This window comes from Pipistrellus hanaki, assembly GCF_964339955.1.
Source record: "Pipistrellus hanaki genome assembly, chromosome: 3".
In the NCBI taxonomy this organism is placed as follows: Eukaryota; Metazoa; Chordata; class Mammalia; order Chiroptera; family Vespertilionidae; genus Pipistrellus; species Pipistrellus hanaki.
Window position 1 is genome coordinate 132,595,716 of NC_140505.1, and position 24,566 is coordinate 132,620,281.

General features: G+C 40.6%; 1 protein-coding gene across 1 annotated transcript in view; it reads right to left on the reverse strand.

The window, feature by feature from the left end:
* HELB (DNA helicase B) overlaps window positions 1–24,566 on the reverse strand; it is a 44,808-nt gene that overhangs the window by 8,323 nt on the left and 11,919 nt on the right. The window contains exons 4-12 of the mRNA XM_084877578.1: window positions 22,319–23,188; window positions 20,802–20,988; window positions 19,234–19,375; window positions 15,577–15,731; window positions 10,525–10,606; window positions 9,852–9,911; window positions 8,481–8,688; window positions 6,721–6,864; window positions 454–942 (exon numbers count right to left, since the gene is read on the reverse strand). Coding sequence (XP_084733704.1) covers window positions 454–942; window positions 6,721–6,864; window positions 8,481–8,688; window positions 9,852–9,911; window positions 10,525–10,606; window positions 15,577–15,731; window positions 19,234–19,375; window positions 20,802–20,988; window positions 22,319–23,188 — 2,337 coding nt within the window. The remainder of the gene's footprint in view (window positions 1–453; window positions 943–6,720; window positions 6,865–8,480; window positions 8,689–9,851; window positions 9,912–10,524; window positions 10,607–15,576; window positions 15,732–19,233; window positions 19,376–20,801; window positions 20,989–22,318; window positions 23,189–24,566) is intronic.

Consider the following 24,566-nt stretch of genomic DNA (forward strand, 5'->3'; position numbering starts at 1 on the left):
GGCACCACTGGAAGGGAGGGAAAGAAACATGAAAACTGCAGCAGCGTGTAAAACTACTAGAAATGTCAGGGAAATAGTCAAGAGCAAGACCTAGGGCCAGGCCTCCAGGCTGACAGGATGCCTGGAACCAGTCGCCTCCATGGAGCTGTGAGAGACAGGTGAGACCAGGCCTACAGTGGGGAGAGAGGGAGATCTGCAGAAAGAAGGTGCAGCAGACACAGCAGCCTCTCCTGCAAGCCCATCGCTGAGGCCGCCTCGCCTGCCAGCCTCGGGCAGAGAGAGAAACAGCCAGGACCAGCAGGGCAGCAGAGAGGACACGACAGAAGTGAAAAATGTCCGTTCCACATCCTACAGCCAACGCAACACGGACAGAAACGCTGGGCGCCCTGGCACACATCAGCAACTGCAGGGGGCGACAGGTACAGCCTGAGCACATGAGAACACCGCTCCTACCATGAGGACTTTGCTGGGACTTTCATCAGCCATGGCACAGGTTCTTTTGGACCCTCGCGGCTGGGCTGGATCTCCGCCTGCATTCGTTTCACCAGAGAAAGGCACTCTCCACCCGCCAGAGAAGGAGGCAAATCCCGCGAATGCGTCGAACGCAGCGGCAGAGGCCTGGACATCGCTGGTCCCCGAGTGGGCGGCTGCAGGGAACGGTGATGCTGGCGGCGGGGTGCTGGGGCATCTGCCGTCCTCAGAGCCCTTGGATGGAGATGCACCCTCCGCCGGAGACTCGCTGGAGGAGAGCCAGTCTTGCAGGAAATGCTTTAAACGCGTTTTTCTGCGGACGTTGTTCCTGGAGATGGCGCTCCGGAGATGAGCCTCTTCTGCAATGACGTACACCCGGCTGCGGCCGCGGGTCACCGCCGTGTACACGTGCTGCCAGTCCTGGCGGCCCGCCTTGCCCACCACGTAGACCACGGTCTGCTCCTCAGAGCCCTGGCAGGGAACAACGCATCGGGAGACTCAGAACTGCGACAGAAGTAGAGACAAGTCCTCCAGGTACCACTGCCCGCCGGATTGTCCACACGGGTGGGGCCCGGCCTCCTCATCCCCCAAGAACCTGTGTTACGCTGAGAACTTTAGGTCTCACAGATCCACATCTGGCTTGTGAAAACCCAGAATTAAACTTTAAAGTCTGAGTACAGTGCCAAATAATGAAATAACTTAAAATGGTTGTATGAGCTTGTGTGTAAATGTATTATTCCCACTTTTACTTTATATTACAAAAAAAACAGACATTTTAAAAATCCAGTGGTAGAATCCTATCTAATAAAAGAGTAATATGCAAATTGACTGTCACTCCAAGACACAAGATGGGCCGCCCCAATGTGGTCAAAGATGGCTGCCCCCATGTGGACACAAGATGGCTGCCACAAGATGGCCGGCAGGGGAGGGCCATTGCGGGCAGTTAGGGTTGACCAGGCCTGCAGGGGAGGGCAGCTGGAGGGGACTAGGCCTGCAGGGGAGGGCAGCTGGGGGGGACCAGGCCTGCAGGGGAGGGCAGCTGGGGTGACAAGGCCTGCAGAGGAGGGCAGTTGGAGGCAACCAGGCCTGCAAGGGAGGACAGTTAGGGGCGACCAGACTGGAAGGGGAGGGCAGTTAGGGGCAATTGGGCCTGCCAGGGAGCAGTTAGGCATTGATCAGGCTGGCAGGGGAGTGGTTAGGAGGTGATCAGGCTGGCAGGCAGAAGTGGTTAGGGGAAATCAGGAAGGCAGGCAGGCAAGCAGTTGGGAGCCAGCAGTCCTGAATTATGAGAGGGATGTCTGACCGTCTATGTAGGCCTGATCCCTCCCAAGGAGTCCCAGATTGGAGAGGGTGCAGGCTGGGCTAAGGGACCCTCCCATGCATGAATTTTGTGCACCAGGCCTCTAGTGTGTGTGTGTGTGTGTGTGTGTGTGTATAAAGTATCTACATATAGATATATGATATACTATTTTGCAAACATCAGATACTTTAAAAATAACAGAACTTTAAAAATTGAATATATATATGTATATTTTATATGATTACAACTATGTAACACAAAATAAAATTACTCTGATCCAAAAAAGTACCTATAAAATAAACATAAATATGTGACAAAACATAATAAATCACAAAAAAGGAAGGCAATTCTATCAAAATTATAACTAGACTGTCTCCAAAATGAAAGGCCTATGGATCATTTTATTTGTTCTACTTTTCTGTATTTCCCTTTGTTGAAGCATTCATTACATTTTTCAAGATAAACAAAAGTTTAGCAAGCCAAGAATGGTGCAGGCAAGAAATATGCTGGGTGTCACCATGTAACTGAGAAAAGCATCGTTTTGTAGCTATTCTTAGCCCCTTTATTTCCTGCGCCATGTGAACGAAGAAGTGGTTTGAACCATTATCTCCCCGAACGCTCCCACATTCCCCTGCCAAAGGAGAACCGTAGGAAACAAATGACCAGATGGGCACACAGAAAATACAGATCTGCAGTTAAAACAAAAGAACAACCTTCTCTACAGCAAGCACTTCTATCTCCGTAGACACCGGGAGTTTGAACTAACTCTTCAGATGATAAAAGTTTGACAAATGCTACCTTCCAGTGCTGCTCGGCCTCAGAAACTGACTCAAAGGATACTTGATTAGAGAAATGCTAAATACATTCCACAGATACACAGCACCACTGCTCCTCTGGACCTTACACTGTGTGTTCCTAAACAGGTCAAAGTCTACCTAAACTTAGCTGAGTGCTTACTCATCATGTAAGTAACATGAGAAAAATTCCAGAGCCTCATAATCAGTGTCCCTGGATCACACGTGCTACATTCCGCTGCCCTCAAAGGTAGCTACAGTGATGCTTGTAAAATGCAAATTCACTCACATCAGACTCTTCCTGTATAGTGTAAAAGCAGTCACAGTCAACATGTAAATGAATGTGACTGTCCCCATGAAACTTTATTTACAAAAATAAGTGGAGAGCCAGATTTGGCTACTCTACTGAGTATACATAGAAGGCCTTAGGATCTTACCTATCCTTCTATCTCTCTTACCTCTCATTTCTTCTCTGACCTCAACTCCTGTCACACCCACTCTGGCTTTCTTGCTGTTCCAATTCTTCAAATATGCCCAACAGGCTCCCACCTAAGGACCTTGACCTTGGCTCTTCCCTCTACTTAGAATGTTCTCCCAGATACCCACATGGTTAACTTCTTTACCTCTTTCAAGTCTATACTCCAATGCCACCTTCTCAATGAGGCCTAGGCTGGACCACATATTTAAAATTACAACTGCAGCCAAAGCCGGTTTGGCTCAGTGGATAGAGCGTCGGCCTGTGGACTGAAAGGTCCCGGGTTCAATTCCGATCAAGGGCATGTACCTTGGTTGCGGGCACATCCCCAGTAGGAGGTGTGCAAGAGGCAGCTGATCGATGATTCTCTCTCATCGATGTTTCTAACTCTCTATCCCTCTCTCTTCCTCTCTGTAAAAAATCAATAAAATATATTTAAATAAATAAATAAATAAAATAAAATAAAATAAAATAAAATAAAATAAAATAAAATAAAACAAAACTGCAGCCCAGCCAGAGTGGCTCAGTTGGTGGACCATTGTCCTATGCACCACAAGAGTGCTGAATAGATTCATGGTCAGGGCACACAGGGAAGGCAACTAATCAAAGTTCCTCTCTCACATTGATGTTTCTTTCTTTCTCTTTCTCCCCTAACCTCCCTCCCTCTCTACCTCTAAGCATGTCCTCAGGTGAGGATCAAATAATAATTATAAAATAAAATTACAACTGCACCCCACCCCTTTTCCATAGCATCTACCAACTTCTAACATAATATGTAGTTTACCTTCTTAAGCAAAATGATAACAAGATAGAAAATAAAAGAGATTGATAAGAAACTGAGATAACCACTTCTGGAGGTCCAACATAACTGAGGTTCTAGAAAGACTTAAAGAGGAAACTAAGAACATGAGATCTTAATGAAATTATTCCCAACAAAAAGGTCCTAGAACTGAATGATATGAGTTTTCAGAAGTATAGAGACCATGGAAGAAATTTCTCCAGGATCTCACAGCCACAAATACTAGCACTGCACATCTTCATAAGTGGTGGTTGTTTTTATCCAATAGAAACAGTCAACTGACTTTCTTTCTTGTTTGGGGGAACTTGAGGCCAAATCTGCCTTAATTAACATCTTAAATAATTTTGGTATTTGTCAAAAAGAAATTATTGTTGGAGCAATGCTATTAACTAAACTCTATACTTTGTTTAGATTTGACCAGTTTTTTCACTGTGCCTTCTTTCTGTCCCAAGATCTACTGCATTAGCAAGCAAATAGGTTGGTGTGTGTATAAGCATTCCAACCTACTCCTGGCAGGAATCCTTTCACCATCTTTACCTTTATTTTCCACTTGATGTCATTTATCTTTTTTTAAATATCACGCTGAATTGTGGGCATTTCTGTAGCTATTTCAAACTCTTTTTGGAACTGAGATGGGGTAAGTTAAATCTAACACCATTCACTTAAAAAATAAAAATCCTACACTAATTAATACCTGCCTACTTGTAGAGGACATAGGCTGACCTAAATTTTTCTGTATAAAAATGGAAGCTGATGAAATTGCATCATGAAAACAACATTCCAACCTCAGAGAGAGGAGCTCAAAACAATGAGATAAATAACAGAGCCACTAATAACTTATGAGAATTTAAGAGCATTAAAGTAGAGTTTAAAAGTAAGTTTCACTAACTGCAATGTAGTCAAAGATTAGACTGGGTGAAGAATATATGGGAACTCTCTGTGCTATCTTCCCAACTCTTTCGTAAATCTAAAATCATTCCCAAATAAAAAGTAGTTCCCTCAGCCTGTATGTCTCCGTTAGTTGGGCATCAGCACATGCTCCAGGACGTTGTGGGTTCAGGGCACATGTCCAGGCTGTGGGCTCAATCTCCCGTAGGAGTTGTGCAGGAGGCAGAAAATCAATGTTTCTCTCGCTGAAGTTTCCATCTCTCCCTCCCTTTACCATCCTCTCCCTGAAATCAATAACAACATTTTTCTTTTAAAGTGGTTGCCTTACAAGGGTGGAGTAAGAAGGTACATTTGTCAAAACTCATCTAACTTTATAATTACAATGTGTACGCAAATTATACCAAATAACAGTTGATTACATAAAAATATAAGCAAGTCACAAAAATCTATAAGCATAAGAATACCATTTTGCACACCTTGATGACACTGTTTCTGTGTGAATGGGCAAATTCAGAGCAGAAGTAACTTATGACGGAGGTAGGAAGGCATGGGACAAGGGTAGGAGAAGTGAGGCACTTGCCTAGGACATAGAATTTAAGAGGATGCCGAGAAACTCACCAACTAAGATAAATATCCTATAAAATAAAGAGGTGATATGCAAATTGACCATCACTCCAACACACAAGATGGCCGCTCCCATGTGGTCAAAGATGGCCCTCCCCATGTGGACACAAGATAGCTGCCACAAAATGGCCAGTAGGGGAGAGGGGCAGTTGTGGGCGATCAGGCCAGCAAGGGAGTGTACTTGTGGGCAACCAGGCCTGCAGAGGAGAGCAGTTGGGGACAACCAGGTCTGCAGGGGAGGATAGTTGGGGGGAACCAGGCCCACAAGGGAGGGCAATTGGGGGGCACCAGGCCTGCAGGGGAGGATAGTTGTGGGGAACCAGGCCTGCAGGGGACAGCAGTTGGGGGCCAACAGGCCAGCAGGGGTTAGGCAGAGGCGACCAAGCTGGCAGGGGAGAGCCGTTAGGGGTGACCAGGCTGGCAAGGGAGAGCAGTTAGGGGTGACTGGGCCAGCAGGGGAGGGCAGTTGGGGCAATCCAATTGGGCCGGCAGGGGAGCAGTTAGGCGTCAATCAGGCTGGCAGGGGAGTGGTTAGGGGGTGATCAGGCTGGCAGGCAGGCAGGCAGGCAGGCGAGCGGTTAGGAACCAGCAGTCCTGGATTGTAAGAGGGATTCCAGATTGGAGAGGGTGCAGGCTGGGCTGAAAGACACACACACACACACACACACACACACACACACACACACACACCCCGCTACCCCCATGCATGAATTTCGTGCACTGGGCCTTTAGGTTTAATATAATATTTTTAAAAAGCAAAATTTAAAGCAAAAAGATCCATGAAGAACAAAATATCAAAATTTTAAATAAAAACAAGATCAATAACAGTGCCATGCCAAGCAACACTGGAGACGGATGCAAAAGGCAAACTCAGCCCTGCCGGTCCTGACCCTCTATCCCAGTGGGAAGGGAAGGCCTGAGGATGAGCTTTAGCTAGCATGTCTTAGCTCCTCAAGAAAGACAACTCTGAAGAAAAAAGGAGTAAAAGTTTATATTTGTGTAGTATTTTCTGTACTTTTGTATATTTTGTTTCCTAATTTAAAAAAATAAAAGCAATAAAAATTAGGAAGAAAATAATATAAGGAGCCGAAACCGGTTTGGCTCAGTGGTAGAGCGTCAGTCTGCAGACTGAAAGGTCCCAGGTTTGATTCCGGTCAGAGGCATGTACATTGGTTGCAGGCACATCCCCGGTAGAGGGTGTGCAAGAGGCAGCTGGTTGATGTTTCTCTCTCATCACGTTTCTAGCTCTCTATCCTTCTCCCTTCCTCTCTGTAAAATATCAATAAAATATATTTTAAAAAAAATAATGATACAAGGAATTCTATGGCTTGGCAAGCTATTTAAACAGCTTCATAAAACTGATTCTTACCTGAAAAGTGTGAATAGTTCTTGCCCATGCGTGTCTTATGCGACAAAATTTCATTAGTTTCTTAAAATCCACAGTTACCTCCAAACCAGCCATATTATCAATGGTCAAATATCTTCTCTTTCCACAAGTTACATCAGTTATATCCTGTCATCCAAACAAAGAACTATTTTGTATGTGTTCAAATATGCACACTGCAAAGATATTCATTGAACATCTTACCCAAACACCTTATGAGTAAAATATCCTGTGTATTCAGTATAGAATTTAAGTTAAGAATTTCAAAAGGCTTAAAACCTACACTTGAGCACAGATTTTAATAAACACAAATGTACATTTTTGGCCCTTGAAACTTAACTAAACTTGCCTTTCTGGAAAGCATGTGTTGTCTTTCTTATTTTGAAGTCTATACATTTTATTTATTGTATATAAATAAATAACTATATTGTATATAAATAAATAACTATATCAATCTGCATATACTCTTTGCAAAACTACTTTTAAAGAATAAGCTTATAAGTTTAAGAGAGTGTTTCTACAATGAGAACAAATTCAAGGTGACTACTTTTATAGTTTCTATTATATATTTAAGCAGCAACCAAGGAAATTATGCTTTGTAAAATAGGTCATTTGTCCTTTGATTTTGTTACTCAAGCACTTCAAACTTATTAAAAATGATTTTCACAAAGTCTTCTAGAAAATATAAGAGCCATGGATGCAAAAATACAAGAGTGGCTCAGTTGGTTTGGCATCATCCTGTACACTGAAAGTTTGCCAATTCGATTCCTGATCAAGGCACATGCCTGGTTGGTGTACCTACAGAAGGCAACCCATAAAAGTTTTCCTCTCTCATCGATGTTTCTTTCTCTCTTTCTCTCTCTCTCCCTTTACCATCCTCTCTCTGAAATCAATAACATTTTTCTTTTATAGTGGTTGCCTCACAAGGGTGGAGAAAGAAGATACATTTGTCAAAACTCACCTAACTTTATAATTACTATGTGTACGCAAATTATACCCCAATAACAGTTGATTACATAAAAATATAAGCAAGTCACAAAAATCTATAAGCATTAGAATACCATTTGCACACCTTGATGACATATATATATATATATATATACATATATATATATATATATATATATAGAGAGAGAGAGAGAGAGAGAGAGAGAGAGAGAGAGAGAGAGATACATATCTACATATATAAAAAGCCAGCAACTGGAATGCCATAATGACTGGAATGACCAATCACCTTAATGCCCACTGTGGCCAGTGAACTGGCCCAATCTGGTCCAGGGCCGGCCAGCCAACCTCCCATGCCCCATTTGGAGGTGGGGCTGGCCAGCCCAATTGCCCACGGCCCCTCCCCCAGCTGGCCTGGCCCTGATTGGCCTCGTCTCCTCCTCCCAACAGGCCTGGCTCCAATCTGCCCAGATTGGGGCTGGGCCAGCTGGACACCACCTATGCATGAATTTGTGCATTGGGCCTCTAGTATATATACATAGATACATAGATATAGATATGTAAAAGCCTTCATTGTATAAAGCCAGCATCACTCTGACACCAAATCAGACAAGACATTAGTAGAAAACCACAAACCAATATTCTCCAAACATGGATGCAAAAATCCTTGACAAAAATTATGGAAGAAGAATGTCAACTCTAATATGACTGGATTCTGATTCAATCATAGAGCAATAAAAAAAAAAAAAAAAATCTGCCTCTAATAGGTAAAAAGGTACTATTTTCCTATTATCACTTACCTGTTTTATGAAAAATATTTCTCCATTGCAGAGTCGAATACTTTCAAAATCATGCTTATTTTTAGCAACACCAGGAGGCATACCATCTTCTAGTTCATTACTTTTCTGACTGTAGAAGTCATTTTCAGGCAGTACATCCGTGAGATATGCATTCCTGGTACAACAAATTTTATGGCCAACTCCAAATATAAGTTTTTTCTTATGGTCTCTGGGTTAGAAAATGACAATATTAAGTTTGAGAAACCTTAATTTCATTTTGTTTAAGCATTAACTCCTACTCAGATCCAATCTGATGTGCAAAATAATCTCCATACTTTCTTTATTCCACTTTTACTCTCCAAAGTTCAACAAGAAACCAGACCCCCATAAGTGTGGTCTGATTACCTACACTTTCTGCACCACCTCAAACTCAAGACCACTGCCCAGCCAAACTTTTGTTTGAAATCTTGGCATAAATGCTGATGTCTCTTTTTCCCTGTATTCAAAAAGTTATCAAATATCTTACTGATTCTACTTTTTAAGTTCATCCTGTCCTCTGCAGTTACTCCTATCAGTACACTATTTCAGGCCTTACAACACTTATACATAGTTCTATGATAATAATTATAACATATTAAAATAATAGCAGCAAATTGAATAAATGCTGGCAATATACGAGTTACTGCAATAAGTGCTTTAGGCATATTATTTCACTTATCCTTACTACAACTCTATGAGGAAATTCTGTGTATCCTCTTTCACATAGCTGGAAAGGGGAAATCACCTGCCCAAGATCATAATCACTGGGACTCAGAGTACATGACCCCAATCTCATGCTTGTTAACCCTTTTGAAGGTTACCTAACGTGCTTTTTGTGTGTGTGTATTCCCTCAACTAGCACATCTATGGGTTTTCTGCACTTTAATAGATGGAAGGTGTTGATAAAGGCTCAGATACGAGTTAATTTTTCCTGTGTTAATAGCATGGCTTTTCTCTACTCATATTTCTCTGATTCATGTTCACTAAGGTGCTCTCTGCATGCAGCCTGTTGCTACAGTTCTTGGACACACTATGCACATATTAGAATTTGAAAAATTCTCCTGAATTCTCAATGCTCCTCTTGGAGAAGATGGAGTTTGCCAACCTAGAAACCACAAGGAAAATTTGACTCATTTTTTTTTTTTTTTACTACATTAGTTACCAAAAAGTCAATTCCTAAGGGTATATATGATATTTAATTGAAGAGACCACCTTACTTCACAAATGAAAAAACAAAACAAAATTTAAAAAAAAATGTTTAAACATGTGGCTACAGTGATCAATGTCAAAACAAACAAAAGAACAGAGAATCAAGGAAGGACCACCCCCAAAGTTCCCGCTCTTGGTGCTCACTTGTATAGGTGGCCTGTGTAGTGCTTGCAACAGCAGTCGTTGATGACATCACAGTCTTGCCTGAAACACATGAAAATGCAAGGGGCACCTGAGCGGTAACTGTTTTATGCTTGTTTCTATTACCAACAATATGACATACTGGATTCTAATAAAAGGCTCCATGATTTTCTCCAGGAAAAAGTATTTTGTAAATTTGATCTTAACATAATAAACCTTTGCCCCAGTCAGAGATCCTGTGAATTTCCAAACATAATATGTGGCAGAAAGCGCCCTGATTAGAAAATGCCCCTCTACATGTCTAACAAAGAAATACCTCAAAATAAGACAGAGAATTAACAGTGATGAACTAGAAGGAACTCTTATTCTGTACTAGCTGGTATGGCTCAGCTGGGTGGAGCATTCATCCCATACACAAAAAGGTTAAGGGTTTGATTCCTGGTCAGGGCACATACATAGGTTGCCAGTTCGATCCTCAGTCAGGGTGCAGGTATGGGAAGCAACACATCAGTGTTTCTCTCTCACATCTTTCTCCCTCTCTCTTCCTCTCTCTCTCTAAAGTCAATAAAAACATATCTTCAGAGAGGATTAAAAAAAAGAGAGACTCTCATTCACACAGAATCTATATTAATAAGATGTACAAGCTAAAGACATTAAGATATTGCAAATGTTTTACCTTCTAAATGCAATAAATTGTGATGTTTTTGCACACTTCAGGTCCTTTTCTTCGAGTAAAGTTTTAACAGCATTATATAAATCTGACAATTCAAGAGAAAACAGTTAACATGGAAAAGCACCAAATTACAACACTGAAGAAATGAATTCAGAACTGCTGCTAAGGGTGCAGGAAAACATCTCACCAAACAGAATACAAGTTCACCACACGAACATCAACCTCATTCCCTGCATCAGCCAGAGCAATAGAAGAGTGTGGAGACAGACACCCTGTCCTCAACAGAGAGGTCAGCCACAAGCCGGCTCCTAGTTTGTAATAAAATAACTGTATTCATTGATGATTTGTGAACGCTGAATTTAAAATGTGAACAAGAGGCCCAGCTGGTGTGGCTCATGGTTGAGCATCAACCCATGAACCAGGAGGTCATGGTTTGATTCTCAGTCACAGCACAGGCCAACATTGTGGGCTCGATCCCCAGTAGGAGGCATGCAGAAGGCAGCCACGTGATGATTCTCTCTCATCATTGATGTTTCTGTCTCTCCCTCTCCCCTCCTCTCAAATTAATAAAAGATATTTTAAATAAATAAATAAAATATGAACAAGAGAACAAAATATGGAACAGAATTACTAAGGCAAGACTTCCTTCTGTTTTAAGCTCTGGTAGTATTAGTGGTAGTGAGTTAAAATTTGAGAATAGCTCTGCATATTACACTTAAATTTCATCTTCATAACACTCATATGAGGCATATATTATGTCCAAGGCTGATATTTAGTGAATGCATACCAGCATAAAATCTATATGTATAGAAGGCTAAGTGTCCGACTGTCTTACTGGTAGCTATGATGTGCACTGACCACCAGGGGGCAGACGCTCAATGCAGGAGCTGCCATGATGTGCACTAGCCATTTAAAAATAAATGCACCACAGACCTGGCGCCAACAAACCAACACTCGGCTTCCCCCAAGTGGGACACATGCCCTGCCCGCCACCACCCCGGAGCAACACCTTACTAAATTGCAGCCAATGCTGCCAAAACCTCATGATGCAAAATGCAACCCACAGCCCAGTGCAGCCCAGAAACAGTGGCTGTGGGTGCTGGTAATGATGTCACATAGCAATGTCCAGTTTCCTCTCCCTAGCTACTAGCCTCCTTAGAGTTTCTTCAGCCCAGGAAACAGACTTGTTTTATTGCCAGGTGCAAACATTTTACAATTTAACCAAATGTTTGTGAAGCGTTTTTCCATGCCTCATCTCATTTGATCCTCCCAGAAGTCCTGGAGTAGATAGACAGGAGACTCAGTAGAATACTATTTTCTTTTCATCAGTAAGATATGAATAGCAATATTAAAATACCAGAGGCCCGAGGCATAAAATTCATGCATGGGCAGGGTGTCCCTCAGCCCGGCATGCACCCTCTCCAATTCGGGACCCCTTGGGGGATGTCCGATTGCCCTCTCGCAATCCAGGACCACTGGTTCCTAACCACTCACCTGCCTGCCTGCCTAGTGCCCTCAACTGCCCTCCCCTGCCATCCTGGTTACCCCAATGGCCCTCCCCAGCTGACCTGATCTTGCCCCCAACTGCCATCCCCTGCCAACCTGATCTCGCCCCTAATTGCTCTTCCCTGCTGGCCTGATTGCTCCTAACTGCCTCTGCCTCGGCCCCCACCACCATGGCTTTGTCAGGAAGGAAGTCGGATGTCTGGAAGATAGCCGGTGAACCCAGTCTAATAAGCATATTACCCTTTTAGTAGTATAGATATATTATATAGGATAGGATTGCTTAAATGGGAGGGAAAAGCCTTTTTCAGCAGGAGGAGATACTCTTGGCAGACAAAAATACATAACCCCTATATCTGGACTGATAGCCAGGCATATGCACTACAGTGCCAAATCAGTTATTAAAAAATTGAACCATTTTCTTACACCTTATACCAAATACCTGTTGCCCTTAGAACCCCTCCTCAGCCCCCACCTTAGGTTCTGCCTTTGCAGTTCACCCAGATTAGGTTCGGATTGGTCGGTTTCTATGCCAGTCAGCATCAAAAGCTCTGCCTCCTAGGCAGCCATTGGCTCCTTGCAGTTCACCCAGATTAGGTTCTGACTGGTCAGTTTCCATGCCAGTCAGCATAAAAAGCTCTCCTCCTAGGTAGCCACTGGCTCCACTGGGAAATCCAGAACGGCCCGCCTTCACGTTGGTGCCAACCCTTCAGTCATGCTCCCAGTCCCCTACCAGGTGTATCTCTGGCCACTCTGAGAAGCAATACCTCAGATTTGTGCTGATGGCAATTTTGAATTCTCATCCCTGACCTAACCTTCTTACAGTGCGAGCTCTGTGAAGGTGTATTTGTCTTGTTCATTCTTAGTTCACTCATAGGCTTTATCTGTGTCTATGCATCTATGCTAGCACCGCATGGTGACCAATCAAATGGTCGTTTCAGTCATTGCCTTTTTATATATAGAGATTTCTTCTAACTCATTTCCTTTCAATGTGTGCATGGATCCATGCACCAGGACACTAGTATGGGATAAAATGGCTGGAAGACGAAACTCCATAATGCCCCATCCCCACTCCAATCAGGTCTTTCCTCCCCCAGCACTGCCACGCCTCCCCATGATTCAGCAACTAAAAGTTTAACCCTAGCACAGCAGGGGCACCCATTCCCAGAGAGACTATAACCTACCAGCTAGTAAATAGTTCGACTATCACCAATGATAACATCCTTGTTAGGAATGTGAAACTGAGGCTTTTGGAAGCAAAGGTACTTTTCCCAATGGAAATTGGAGTAGGATCACTGACAGTGACAGCATCCACTTACAACTTGTCCTTCCTCAAAGCACTGAGAAGCAGGCTTCCTCTAAGCTCTCTTAGCAATATTACAAAACACAAACATTTCTCATGAGAGAGAAGACGTAACAACTTGGGTAAGAATGCTCCAGCTAGTGTGCCTTTCCCTCAGCAGGTGAACCACAGGAGAAGGAAGAAATCAGGCCTTGGGAGGCCCTGCTTCAAGCTGACACTTCATTTTCCAGATGGAGGGAGGATGATCACTAAAAACTAGCCAATACTCAGCTCACTCCGGCCAACCCTGGCTTCCAGAACAGGAGCTCCCAAGGACTCACAGAGTCCAGTTCTCTTCTACACATACAGGGTCACGCTGCTTTGCTCCTCACTTACTCCACTCTCTCTACATCTCACTGATCAATACGCACACTGTATTTCACTGGTTCTAAGATGTGTTTGGCTCACATTTTAGCACCTGTAAAATTCTAACCCAGCTATAAAGCCTGTCTTAGGTCTTTGTACTCTGCAATGATGGGAATAATTTACTCAACAACCTAATTAATTATTAATGAAAAAGCTCTGTTTGCCTCTCTAAGGAGTACTTATTCAATTCTCTTAAAGAGAAGACTAATTTTCCAGCTGAAGTTTGTAATAAAGATAGAAAAACAACATCAGTTAAGTTTTGCTACCATTCTGAAACAGACAATTTTTTAAAGTACATTTTCATTAATATAAAGAACGGGTGCCAAAAATAAACTAACCATATTTTAGGTAGATCTAAATGGAGTGGCAAAGAGGCCAAGTCACTTAACTGTCTATGTCATATTTTCTTCATGTGAACTAGTACCTATATTAACTAAGCTGTTATGACATTAAATACTATCTATTCATTACTCATAATATATTTAATTTTTTTAAAAATCACAAAACAGTGTGCAACTTATAATCCAATTTATGTAAAACTAAAATAAGTAATATACCTTGTTTTTGGATATGATGTTTAAAAAGATAAACACTAAGCCCTTACCTTATATGTGACCTTTATGGGGTTGTCTTGAGAAAACAGGCAAAAGGAAGATTACTGGGAAATATTAATTTTTACTTCAAATACTTTGGTATCACTTGACTTTAAGTTATAAATTATTTCTATAGCAAAAAAAAAAAAAATCCAAAAGGCATGTATTAAAAAGAAAACAGGGTGTTGTAACACATGGCAACACACACAAAGGAAGAAAGCCTTAAAGCTAAAATTCTATGTCACTTAATGTCGCACACAGAGTGAAAGGAGCTAAGTAGGAAGGATATCCTTCAAGAACTGTGCCAACTATAATAAATCTTCAATAACAATCATTTAAATCTTCACTAATTCAATTTTGAATAAGCCATTATACTACTACAAAAAGTTTTCTAAGTAAGTTTATAACAGAAATAAAGATCAAAAGGTTTAATCTGTTTAAATGGTTCATTTGGAATAAGTTATTATCTATTGTTCACAAAAAAAAAAAAAAAAAATGTATGTAGTGCCTCCAAGCTGATGAATGCCTCAACCCTCACAACAGCACCACAGGCCCTGTCTCCCTGATTCCCATTTTACAAACCAGTAAGTGATGTGACATGGACCATATACATAAATAAGGGTGAAGATTTCCCATCCTATGCTCTTCCTCGACACTGTCATAATGTCGTCCCAATGCCCGTAATTAGAAGTGATGCTTGTCCATTTAGTAAGAAATAGGACAGAATTAGGACTCAACTTGGCAAAAGCCGACAGCCATTACTTTTGTTTCACAAATATATGAAAATAACAAACACATTTACTTTTCCAATTGCTATGAAAGAAAAACTTCATTAAGACAGGCATTAAGGGACGGAGGGGGAAAGGGAAGTGGAGGCTGGAGGTGGGATGGAGGGGGTCAATGGGGCAATGCTTTTAATAATAATAAAGATTTTTTTTTAAAAGACATGCCTTCTCCTGAATAAACTTGGATTACTGGAGCTTTGTTTTGTTTTATTTTATTTTAAACTAATCATCTACATCCATTTATCCTCTCATCAAATATTTATTGAGCTCTTAGTATGTATGTGACAACTTCTTTACAAAATTCTAGGGTAATCTGCTTTCGATGATAAATTCCTTTCTTTTCAGTGCCTGATTTTTTTTTCGCCAGCAATACTTACTTTACCATCAAATAACATTCTAACTAGCCCTTTAATATCTATATTACAATACTGAAACATGTAACCCTACATACCCAGCTTATACTTACGAGAGTGGTGATCACTTTTCGATGACTGAGAACTAGCATTCTCTTCTGGGAGTCTCACAAAAATAAACGTTTTATCTTGTACTGAGACAGGGATTGTTGGATCACCTGAGATACTCAGCTCTGCATCAAATTTTGGAAATTGGCGTTTTGAGATTCTAAAAACAGGTAAAATAGTACACCAAGAACTTTAATATCCAAAAATGTACCTTTTTATATAAAACCAGAGATAATGTCATTACAATAATTAATATTTGCTAACAGGCTACTCATTTACCCGTTATAAATAAGTAAATGAATTTTTAAAATAGAACTGGCCAGACCATAATGTTACATTCAGCAATCCATACCCACCCCTAGCAAATTAAAAGCATTAGAAAAAATCGTCAGGGAGTTCACTAAGCGCCATTCTGAGAACTTGATCTACATTTCTCCAAAAGAACCACCCAAGGTAGGTACAGCCTCATTTCGCACGTGAGCAACATGAGACTTAGTCTGCTGCAGTGGGTTCCCCAGGGCCACAGAGCTAGGAAGCAAGGGAGCTAGCTATGCAGCCTACTTGGGCCTATTTGGCCCCATATCCTTGTCTATTTGAATTAGCTTGGACTCTTTGGAGTCTTATCCTTACATTTACTCTTTCTTTTTCCCTTTCTTCTGTGTATATCATATATGAGTGGCCTCATTTTCCCAGTTGAACCAAGTATCTGCATCTTCTCTTTCCTTCTATTCTGTCCCCAACCCTCTTTAGTTCTTATATTGCCCAAGACTAGCAAATTATATCAGAAAATAGAGAAAAGGGAAGGTGCCTTGACATCATAGAGTCTTCCCTGGGTTATTTGGAAGATGACTGACTCCCTATGACCTAACACCAGCCTGGCTATCAAAGGCAATGGTACCCTACTGCGTCATCTTCAACCTGCCCAACAGAGTTGGAAGGAAGAAAGCAGAGGGAAAAAGGCTGGCCCTGCTGGATATATCCCAGATTTAATTTCTGGGGGATTGAAAATCACCACAAATTTCCTATTTTGCTTCTGACCCGGGACATGTAATATATTTCTATCTGGTATCACTGGGATTATAAATATTTGATGATGATTACAAAGAAATGATGAAAGGCACACAGCTCAGCCCAAATGGTATTAAAGAGGTTAATATTGCCGAAACCGGTTTGGCTCAGTGAATACAGCGTCAGCCTGCAGACTAAAGGGTCCCAGGTTCGATTCCAGTCAGGAGCATGTATCTTGGTTGCGGGCACATCCCCAGTAGGGGGTGTGCAGGAGGCAACTGGTCGATGTTTCTATTTCATCGATGTTTCTAGCTCTCTATCTCTCTCCCTTCCTCCCTGTGAAAAAATCAATAAAATATATTTTTTTTTAAAGAAAGAGGTTAATAAATGGCATTCCTAAATTTCAGATAAAACTGAGTTGAAATCTAATGTGCTTTAGATTTTCCTAAGATTTTTAGACTTAAAAATGATCAATCATCGACCAACATCCCCAAAATGAGCAGAAATGTTATAAGAAAAGAATACTACACATCCTCCCTAACTGGTTTGGCTCAGTGGATATGGCATCGGCCTGCAGACTAACGGGTCCCAGGTTCAATCTGGTTAACTTGCCCAGGTTGAGGGCTCGATCCTCAGTAAGGGGCATGCAGGAGATAGCTGGTCAATGATTCTCTCTCATCACTTACGTTTCTCTCTATCCCTCTCCCTTCCTCTCTCAAATAAAAATATATTTTAAAAAAGAATATAACACATCCAATTGCATATTTTTCATAATCCCATATAATAAAAGGCTAATATGCAAACTGACCGAATGGCAGAATGACTGGTCGCTATTACACGCACTGACCACCAGGGGAAAGACGTTCAATGCAGGAGCTGTCCCGTGGTGATCAGTGCACTCCCACGCTCAGCGAGAAGCCAGGCTCATGGCTGGCAAGTGTAGCAGTGGTGGCAGGAGCCTCTCCCATCTCCACAGCAGTGCTAAGGGTGTCCGACTGACAGCTTAGGCCCACTCCCTGCTCCCCAGAGGTGCGGGCCTAAGCCATCAGTTGGACATCCCCCAAGAGCACAGGCTGGGCTGAGAGACCTCACCCCCTCTAAGTGCACAAATTTTGTGCACTGGGCCTCCAGTGTTTTAATATAAACCTACATCATCTCCCCTTTTCCTATCAATTCTTCCTCTACTCACACTATCCAACCCAGGATAGACAGGGGTATGGAGAAAGTAGGTTTTAATATTCTAGTTTTTGCTGATCCCCAACCAAGGAAATATTCAAGCAATAAAAAAAAAAAATACCTTATAAAAGAAAGTCAAAACAAAGATAAATCTTGGCCCATGAGTAAACCCATCTCTCAATGATTTGAATTCCCATATCATCTACCACTCTAAACACTTGTGCAAAGACTATGAGAGAATAAGGGTTCTTTTCTATTTTAAGGAGAGGAATATGCCATGGATGCCACCAAAATTCAAAAAGGAGTAAAATGCCATATTCATTTATTTTGCTTTGACCTGAGGTCTCTTGCAAAAACTATGGGAAATCTTTTCCCAAATTCTCCCTTGAACTCTAATAAACTCGTTTTTAAGTCTCTGTTCCCCTTGGGCACATTCTAGTCACTAAGACTGATGTAACTTTTTGTTTTTAATCCTCACACAAGGAATGAAGATATTTTTTTTCCATTAATTATTAGAGAGAGTGGAAAGGACAGAGTGGGGAGAGGGAGAGGAGAGAGAGAGAGAAACATTGACATACTTGAGACACATTATTTGGTTGCCTCCCACTAGCACCCCTACTGGGGCTGGGATTGAATCTGCAACTGAGGTATATGCCCTTAACCAGCATTGAACCCGAGACCCTATAGTCCACAGGCCAACGCTCTAACCAATGAGCAAGATTGTCCAGGGCAAGATTGATGTAACTTTAATCCACATGTACTCTCTGAAATCACATTCACTCTTAAATTTTATTACTGGGCCAGTAATGAAAAACTACTGCCTTTGTTTTTCTAATTATGGGGGAAAGGTATATGTATATATCTGAAGGATAGGATAGGTTTGCTAAAAGGGCATAACAAATGTACTATCGTTAATTCAAAAGCTAATATGGCCCTAACTGGTTTGGCTCAATGCATAGAGCATCGGCCCACAGACTAAAAGGTCCTGAGTTTGATTCCTGTAAAGGGCAGGTACCTCAGTTGCAGACTTGATCCCTGTGTGGGAAGCAACCAACCAATTAATGTGTCTCTCTCACATTGATGTTTCTCTCTCTCTCACCCCCTCTCTTCCACTCTCTCTAAAAATACATGGAAAAAATATCCTTGGGTGAGAATTAACAAAAAAAAGCTAACATGTAATTTTTTTTTTTTTATTAAATACATTTTATTGACTTTTTACAGAAAGGAAGAGAGGGGGATAGAGAGTTAGAAACATCGATGAGAGAGAATCATCGATCAGCTGCCTTTTGCACACCCCCCACTGGGGATGTGCCCACAACCAAGGTACATGCCCTTGACCGGAATCGAACCTGGGACCTTTCAGTCTGCAGACCGACCCTCTATCCACTGAGCCAAACCTGTTTCGGCTAATATGTATTTTTTAACCTTTTATTTCTAACATAAGAAAGAAAAAAAGGAAAATGTTGGTTATATTATACCTTGTAGCATTGTCCACAATTAGCTCAGATTCTGTTCTATGGTTTGTCTTTAGTTCGATAGCACAATTCCTTGGCTTAAGAGTATCAAAAAGATCTTGCAGTAAGTTGCCAGGCTCAATGCTGGGTAACTGTCTAATATCACCTAAAAGGGGAGAGGGGGGGAAGAATAGATATAGTTTTTAGGTAACCGTGATCCTGAAATGTAGGAATTATTTTTATTTCGCCCTACTGATATATTCCATATTTATAAAGACATACTCTAGCCGGTTTGGCTCAATGGATAGAGCGTCGGCTTGGGGACTGAAGGGTCCCGGGTTCGATTCTGGTCAAGGGCATGTACCTTGGTTGCGGGCATATCCCCAGTAGGGGGTGTGCAAGAGGCAGCTGATCGATGACTCTCTCTCATCGATGTTTCTAACTCTCTATCTCTCTCTCTTCCTCTCTGTACAAAATCAATAAAATATATTAAAAAAAAAAAAAAAAAAGACTTACTCTAACTGAAAAAATAAATAAATAAAGCCCTTCCCCCAAAATATTTGTTTAAAGTGACTTGAGAACATTAAGTCTTTAAAAATATTCCACATACAAAAATACCATTCAGATTAAACAATATAAGATAAAAATAGCAATAAGTCATCAAGGTAAAATCTGTGTCAAACTTCTTTCCTACCTATAATCACAGGCCAACTGTGTAAAGACATATATTTTGGCCAACATGTGAAGAAAAAAAATAGGCCTGAGATAGCTGTTATTTATTCAATCTTGCTCAATGTCTTACTAAACATGAAAGAATCTATGGTCTCAAACGAATAAAATAAACAGATAAAATACAAAATAAACAAACGAAATGCATTTGCTAACAGATAAATTCTAGTAATGTAATGATGATATTTTTCTCTATTAAATATCTTTTTACTTTAAACAAACCAATCAACCATAGAGATAAGAAAAACTACTTTCTAGGGGAAAGATGGGAGAATGTTCAAACCTTTAATAGAATCAACAGTTTATAAAATATCCTCAAATATATAAAAATATTACTTATACAGAATTTGACTCTCACACAGCAATTCTATTTCTTTTTCCATTAAATCATACAGTCTATAGGACAGTATACCCAATAGAACCTAACTGAATCTCGCCAGAAATGGAAAGGACTTAAGAGGCTGGTGAGGTCTAATTTGCGCTATTAGCTTAAAAATAATAAAATTACTTTTAAGAGGTCTATACTTCAGATATTTTATTACTTCCAAATAAATTGACATCCTTATTTTCTTTGGATCTGTGACATTTTTACCATTTTTATAGTCATCGTTTAGGTGATCAGCAGTGACCCTTCATATCTATTTCATTCATATCCCAGCATGCTAATTCCCTGGCTAACATGAAGAACCTGCCAAACTGCTAGAGAGAGTGGTCAAACTGAACTCAGTGCAGCTTCAGTATGGGCTTTGACCAAAGACTTCCCACCTGTAGGATACGATATTAGAGCAGTGAATTGTATAAACCGCCACTTAACCACAATCTGTGTACTAAGCAATTAGAATTCCAGCAATATTTTAACTTACCGAGGATAATAAGCTTAGAAAGTTTGGAGTGCTCAAGCAATAAATTTAAGACAGATTTGAAGATTCCTACAGATACCAAACTCCCTTCATCCACCACCAGAACTCTCACTGAAGAAAATCTCCATGGATTATTCTCGCAGTTGTCCTCGTTCATTGTCTTCTTCCAAAAATAGAAGCTGTAACTGACCTACAAGTAAAGTATTGCATTTCTTAAGTTCAGGTTATAAAATTTATCCTCCCCCAAAATAAAATTTTTAAACATGTAACTTGAAAACAAAACTCTTAAATTGGAGGGGGTGGGTAAAGCATGTAGGTAGAGTAACATAGGAAAAAGACTAAAGAAATAGAGAACATAAAAGTTATAGAGGTGAATAGAGAGATCAAATAAATCTAAAAACAAAAAAATGATCAAATAATTTTTAAAAGTGCTTGCTAACAACTACTTGGTGGGTGTAACAGGCTTTGTATATGTCACTATCCCACTGCAAAAATTTCAACCCTCCCCTTACTACTTTTGGCCAAGGAGAGCTCTCTATGGCCTTTTCCATTCCCAAATACAGCCTTCTCCTGGCCTGAGCTACCCAGTCACTTAGGTCCGCCTCTTCCCCCAGTGGTAACACTCCATCCTGGAAACAAAGTGCTGTCTTCCCAGCCTACCACTTTTTCTTAACATTTTTAAAAAAACCACCACCGCCCTAACTGGTTTGGCTCAGTGGATAGAGCTTTGGCCTTTGGGCTGAAGGGTCCCAGGTTCGATCCCAGTCAAGGGCATGTACCTCGGTTGCGGGTACATCCCCAGTAAGGAGTGTGCAGGAGGCAGCTGATCGATGTTTCTCTTTCATTGATGTTTCTCTTTCATCGATGTTTCTAACTCTCTATCCCTCTCCCTTCCTCTCTGTAAAAAAATCAATAAAATATATTTTTTAAATAAAAAATAAAAATAAAAAACCACCAACAACTAAAAACAATTTACTACAGAGGTGATAATATTCACTATTTTAAAAATATAGTTAAGTAAATATCTGTAACATTGCAGCCAGATAATCTTAAATAGGTTGGTCTCTATCATTCCAGAAACATTTCTATATTGTAAGTTCAGTACACATATATTGTATATAAAGGTTTTTTAAACGGTTACACATAATTTTTAAATTTTTATTTTCAACTACAGTTTACATTCAATATTATTCTGTATTAATTTCAGGTGACAGCACAGTGGTTAGATAATTATGTACTTTACAAAGTGTTGCCCTAATATTTCAACAAGTACCTGTCTGGTATCATAATATTACAATATTACTGACTTGTTCCCTATGCTGAGCTTTACATCCTTGTAATTATTTTGTAACCAGTAGTCTATTTAAGTTTTCTACTGCAACTATATTCAACATGTCTATTAAGCAAAAGCATTCATATTTCCTACATATCATCATGAAGAAATGAAAACTAAATTAATTAAACAAAGTCTGTCTTTAAGGCAAATGTTTCCTCTCGAGAAGAAACGTAAAAGGTTTTACCTGACATAGTGTGTAAGCGTGAAAACCAGTCTTCTGTCTCAGCAAGCCAGCGGCTTTCCCTGTAGGTGCCGTAAGTAACACTTCTATAGCCTTGTCCGCCTTTGGCGGCCTTTGCTGGGTAAAGGTAACCCACTCTTCTGGTACATCCTGGTCTTGTTCAAAGTCTTCACAAGCTTTCTTGACTTCGCTTTTTTCCAACAGCTCCCTCTGCCTAAAAAGATGGCTCACAATTGTGGTCTTCCCACAACCGCCTTTCCCGCTGATGACGGTCACGGCGTTGGAGCAGACCATCTCCAAAGCAGCCACCTGGTCCTGGTCCAGCTGATCGTCGGGTATTTCGGCATTACCTTCATCTTCACCATCATACCAGATATGGTCACCACTGTCCTGGGTGCTGGCCTCAGAAGTTTCTAAGGTTTCTTCGGGCTTACTTTCGTTTAATGGATCGCCCCTTCTTGAATCCTTGGGTTTTTGGGTACGAATAGACGCGAGCACCTTTTTGACATCGACATGCAAACGCCACGGAGGCCTCTGCATGAGGTCGCCTATGGAAGAGGCAATGCTTTTCTCAGCCTGGTAAAGGTCATCAAGGAACACACGGCCCTTCTCATAGGTCACCACGTTGATATCCTTCAAAAAGTCCAGACACTCCCAAACATCATAAAGAGACATCTGCTTTGACACCTGAGAAGCTAAGTCAGGTCCTTCCACATACGTGTGCCCATGCTCTCTACACAGCTGCTTCAGCTTAGAATAGAGTTTCAACCCATTCTTCTGCACATCACTCATCAGCAGGAGGAGAGACGGGCACTGACAAAATGCTGTCCAACCTGCCTCACATTGCAAAAGCTTCAGCTCCCTGTAGGTGATCTTTAAGAAAATAAAGTTCAAGCTGCTTTATAAAAATGGTACATGTTCATGAGTAGTATTAAAATTACAGTAAAAACAATGTTATTTGTTAATAAGTTTTTAAGTCCCAGAAGACATGTATTTCAACTACATGGAGGAAAAAATCTCTGTACCTAATATATCACTAATTTTTTGTTGACTGTCCTGTGATTGGAGCTCTATATAATTTTTAAATTAAAAACATTTTCTCAAAGCAATACACATAATTTTAATAGTCAAATAATACCATGAGATTTATCACTAAAAAGAGGAATCCCCTGCCTTACCCTTCCCATGCCTTCTAACAATACCACTTTCAACACTTTCAGTTTTTTTCTCCTGGAATTTTTCTCCACATTTCTAAGTAGTGTTTATAATGTTCCTTAATTTTATTTTAAATTTATTGGGTAATAATGGTTAATTATATAGGTTTCAGGTCTATAATTCTATAAACATCGTCTACATATTGTGCAGTGTGTCTATCACTTAAAGTCAGATCTTTCATCACCATATATTTGACCCTCTTTATCCTTTCCTACTTCCCTCTCCCCCATATTAATTCCCTACTATGGAAAGTCTTTCTCTACAGAAGATCTCTCTCTCTCTCATGTGCTTCTCCCCTTCTCATTTTTGAAAAAAGTTACAGTATACATTTTGTTAATCAATTTGGGTTAAGTCAGTGTAAATAGGATTCAGATAAGTAACTTAATGTCCCATGATTATGTTCCTTTCTAGATTACATTCTGTGAAGTTAATGATTACCTCATTTCCTTGGTTTCATATATATATATATATATATATATATATATATATATATATATATATATATATTTTTTTTTTTTTTTTTTAATTTATTTATTGGGTGATAATGGTTAATTATATAGGTTTCAGGTCTATAATTCTTTAAACATCATCTACATATTGTACAGTGTGTCTATCACTTAAAGTGATATATATATATATATATATATTATTTCAGAAAGGAAGGGAAAGGGAGAGAAAGATAGAAACATTAATCATGAGAGAATCACTGATGGGCTGCTTCCTGCATGCCCTACACTGGGGATTGAGCCTGAAACATGGGCATGCGCCCTGACTGGGAATCAAACTGACATCCTGGTTCCTAGGTCAACACTCAACCACTGAGCCATGCCAGCTGGATTACTTGGTTTCTTTAGTTTCCTTTGTGCTTATTAGCAACTAGAGGCCTGGTATATGAAATTCATGTATTGGGGGAGGGTCCCCTCAGCTCAGCCTGTACACTCTCCAATCCGGGACCCATTGGGGGATGTCCAACTCACAATCTGGGACCACTGGCTCCTAACTGCTCACCTGCCTGCCTGCCTGATTGCCCCTAACT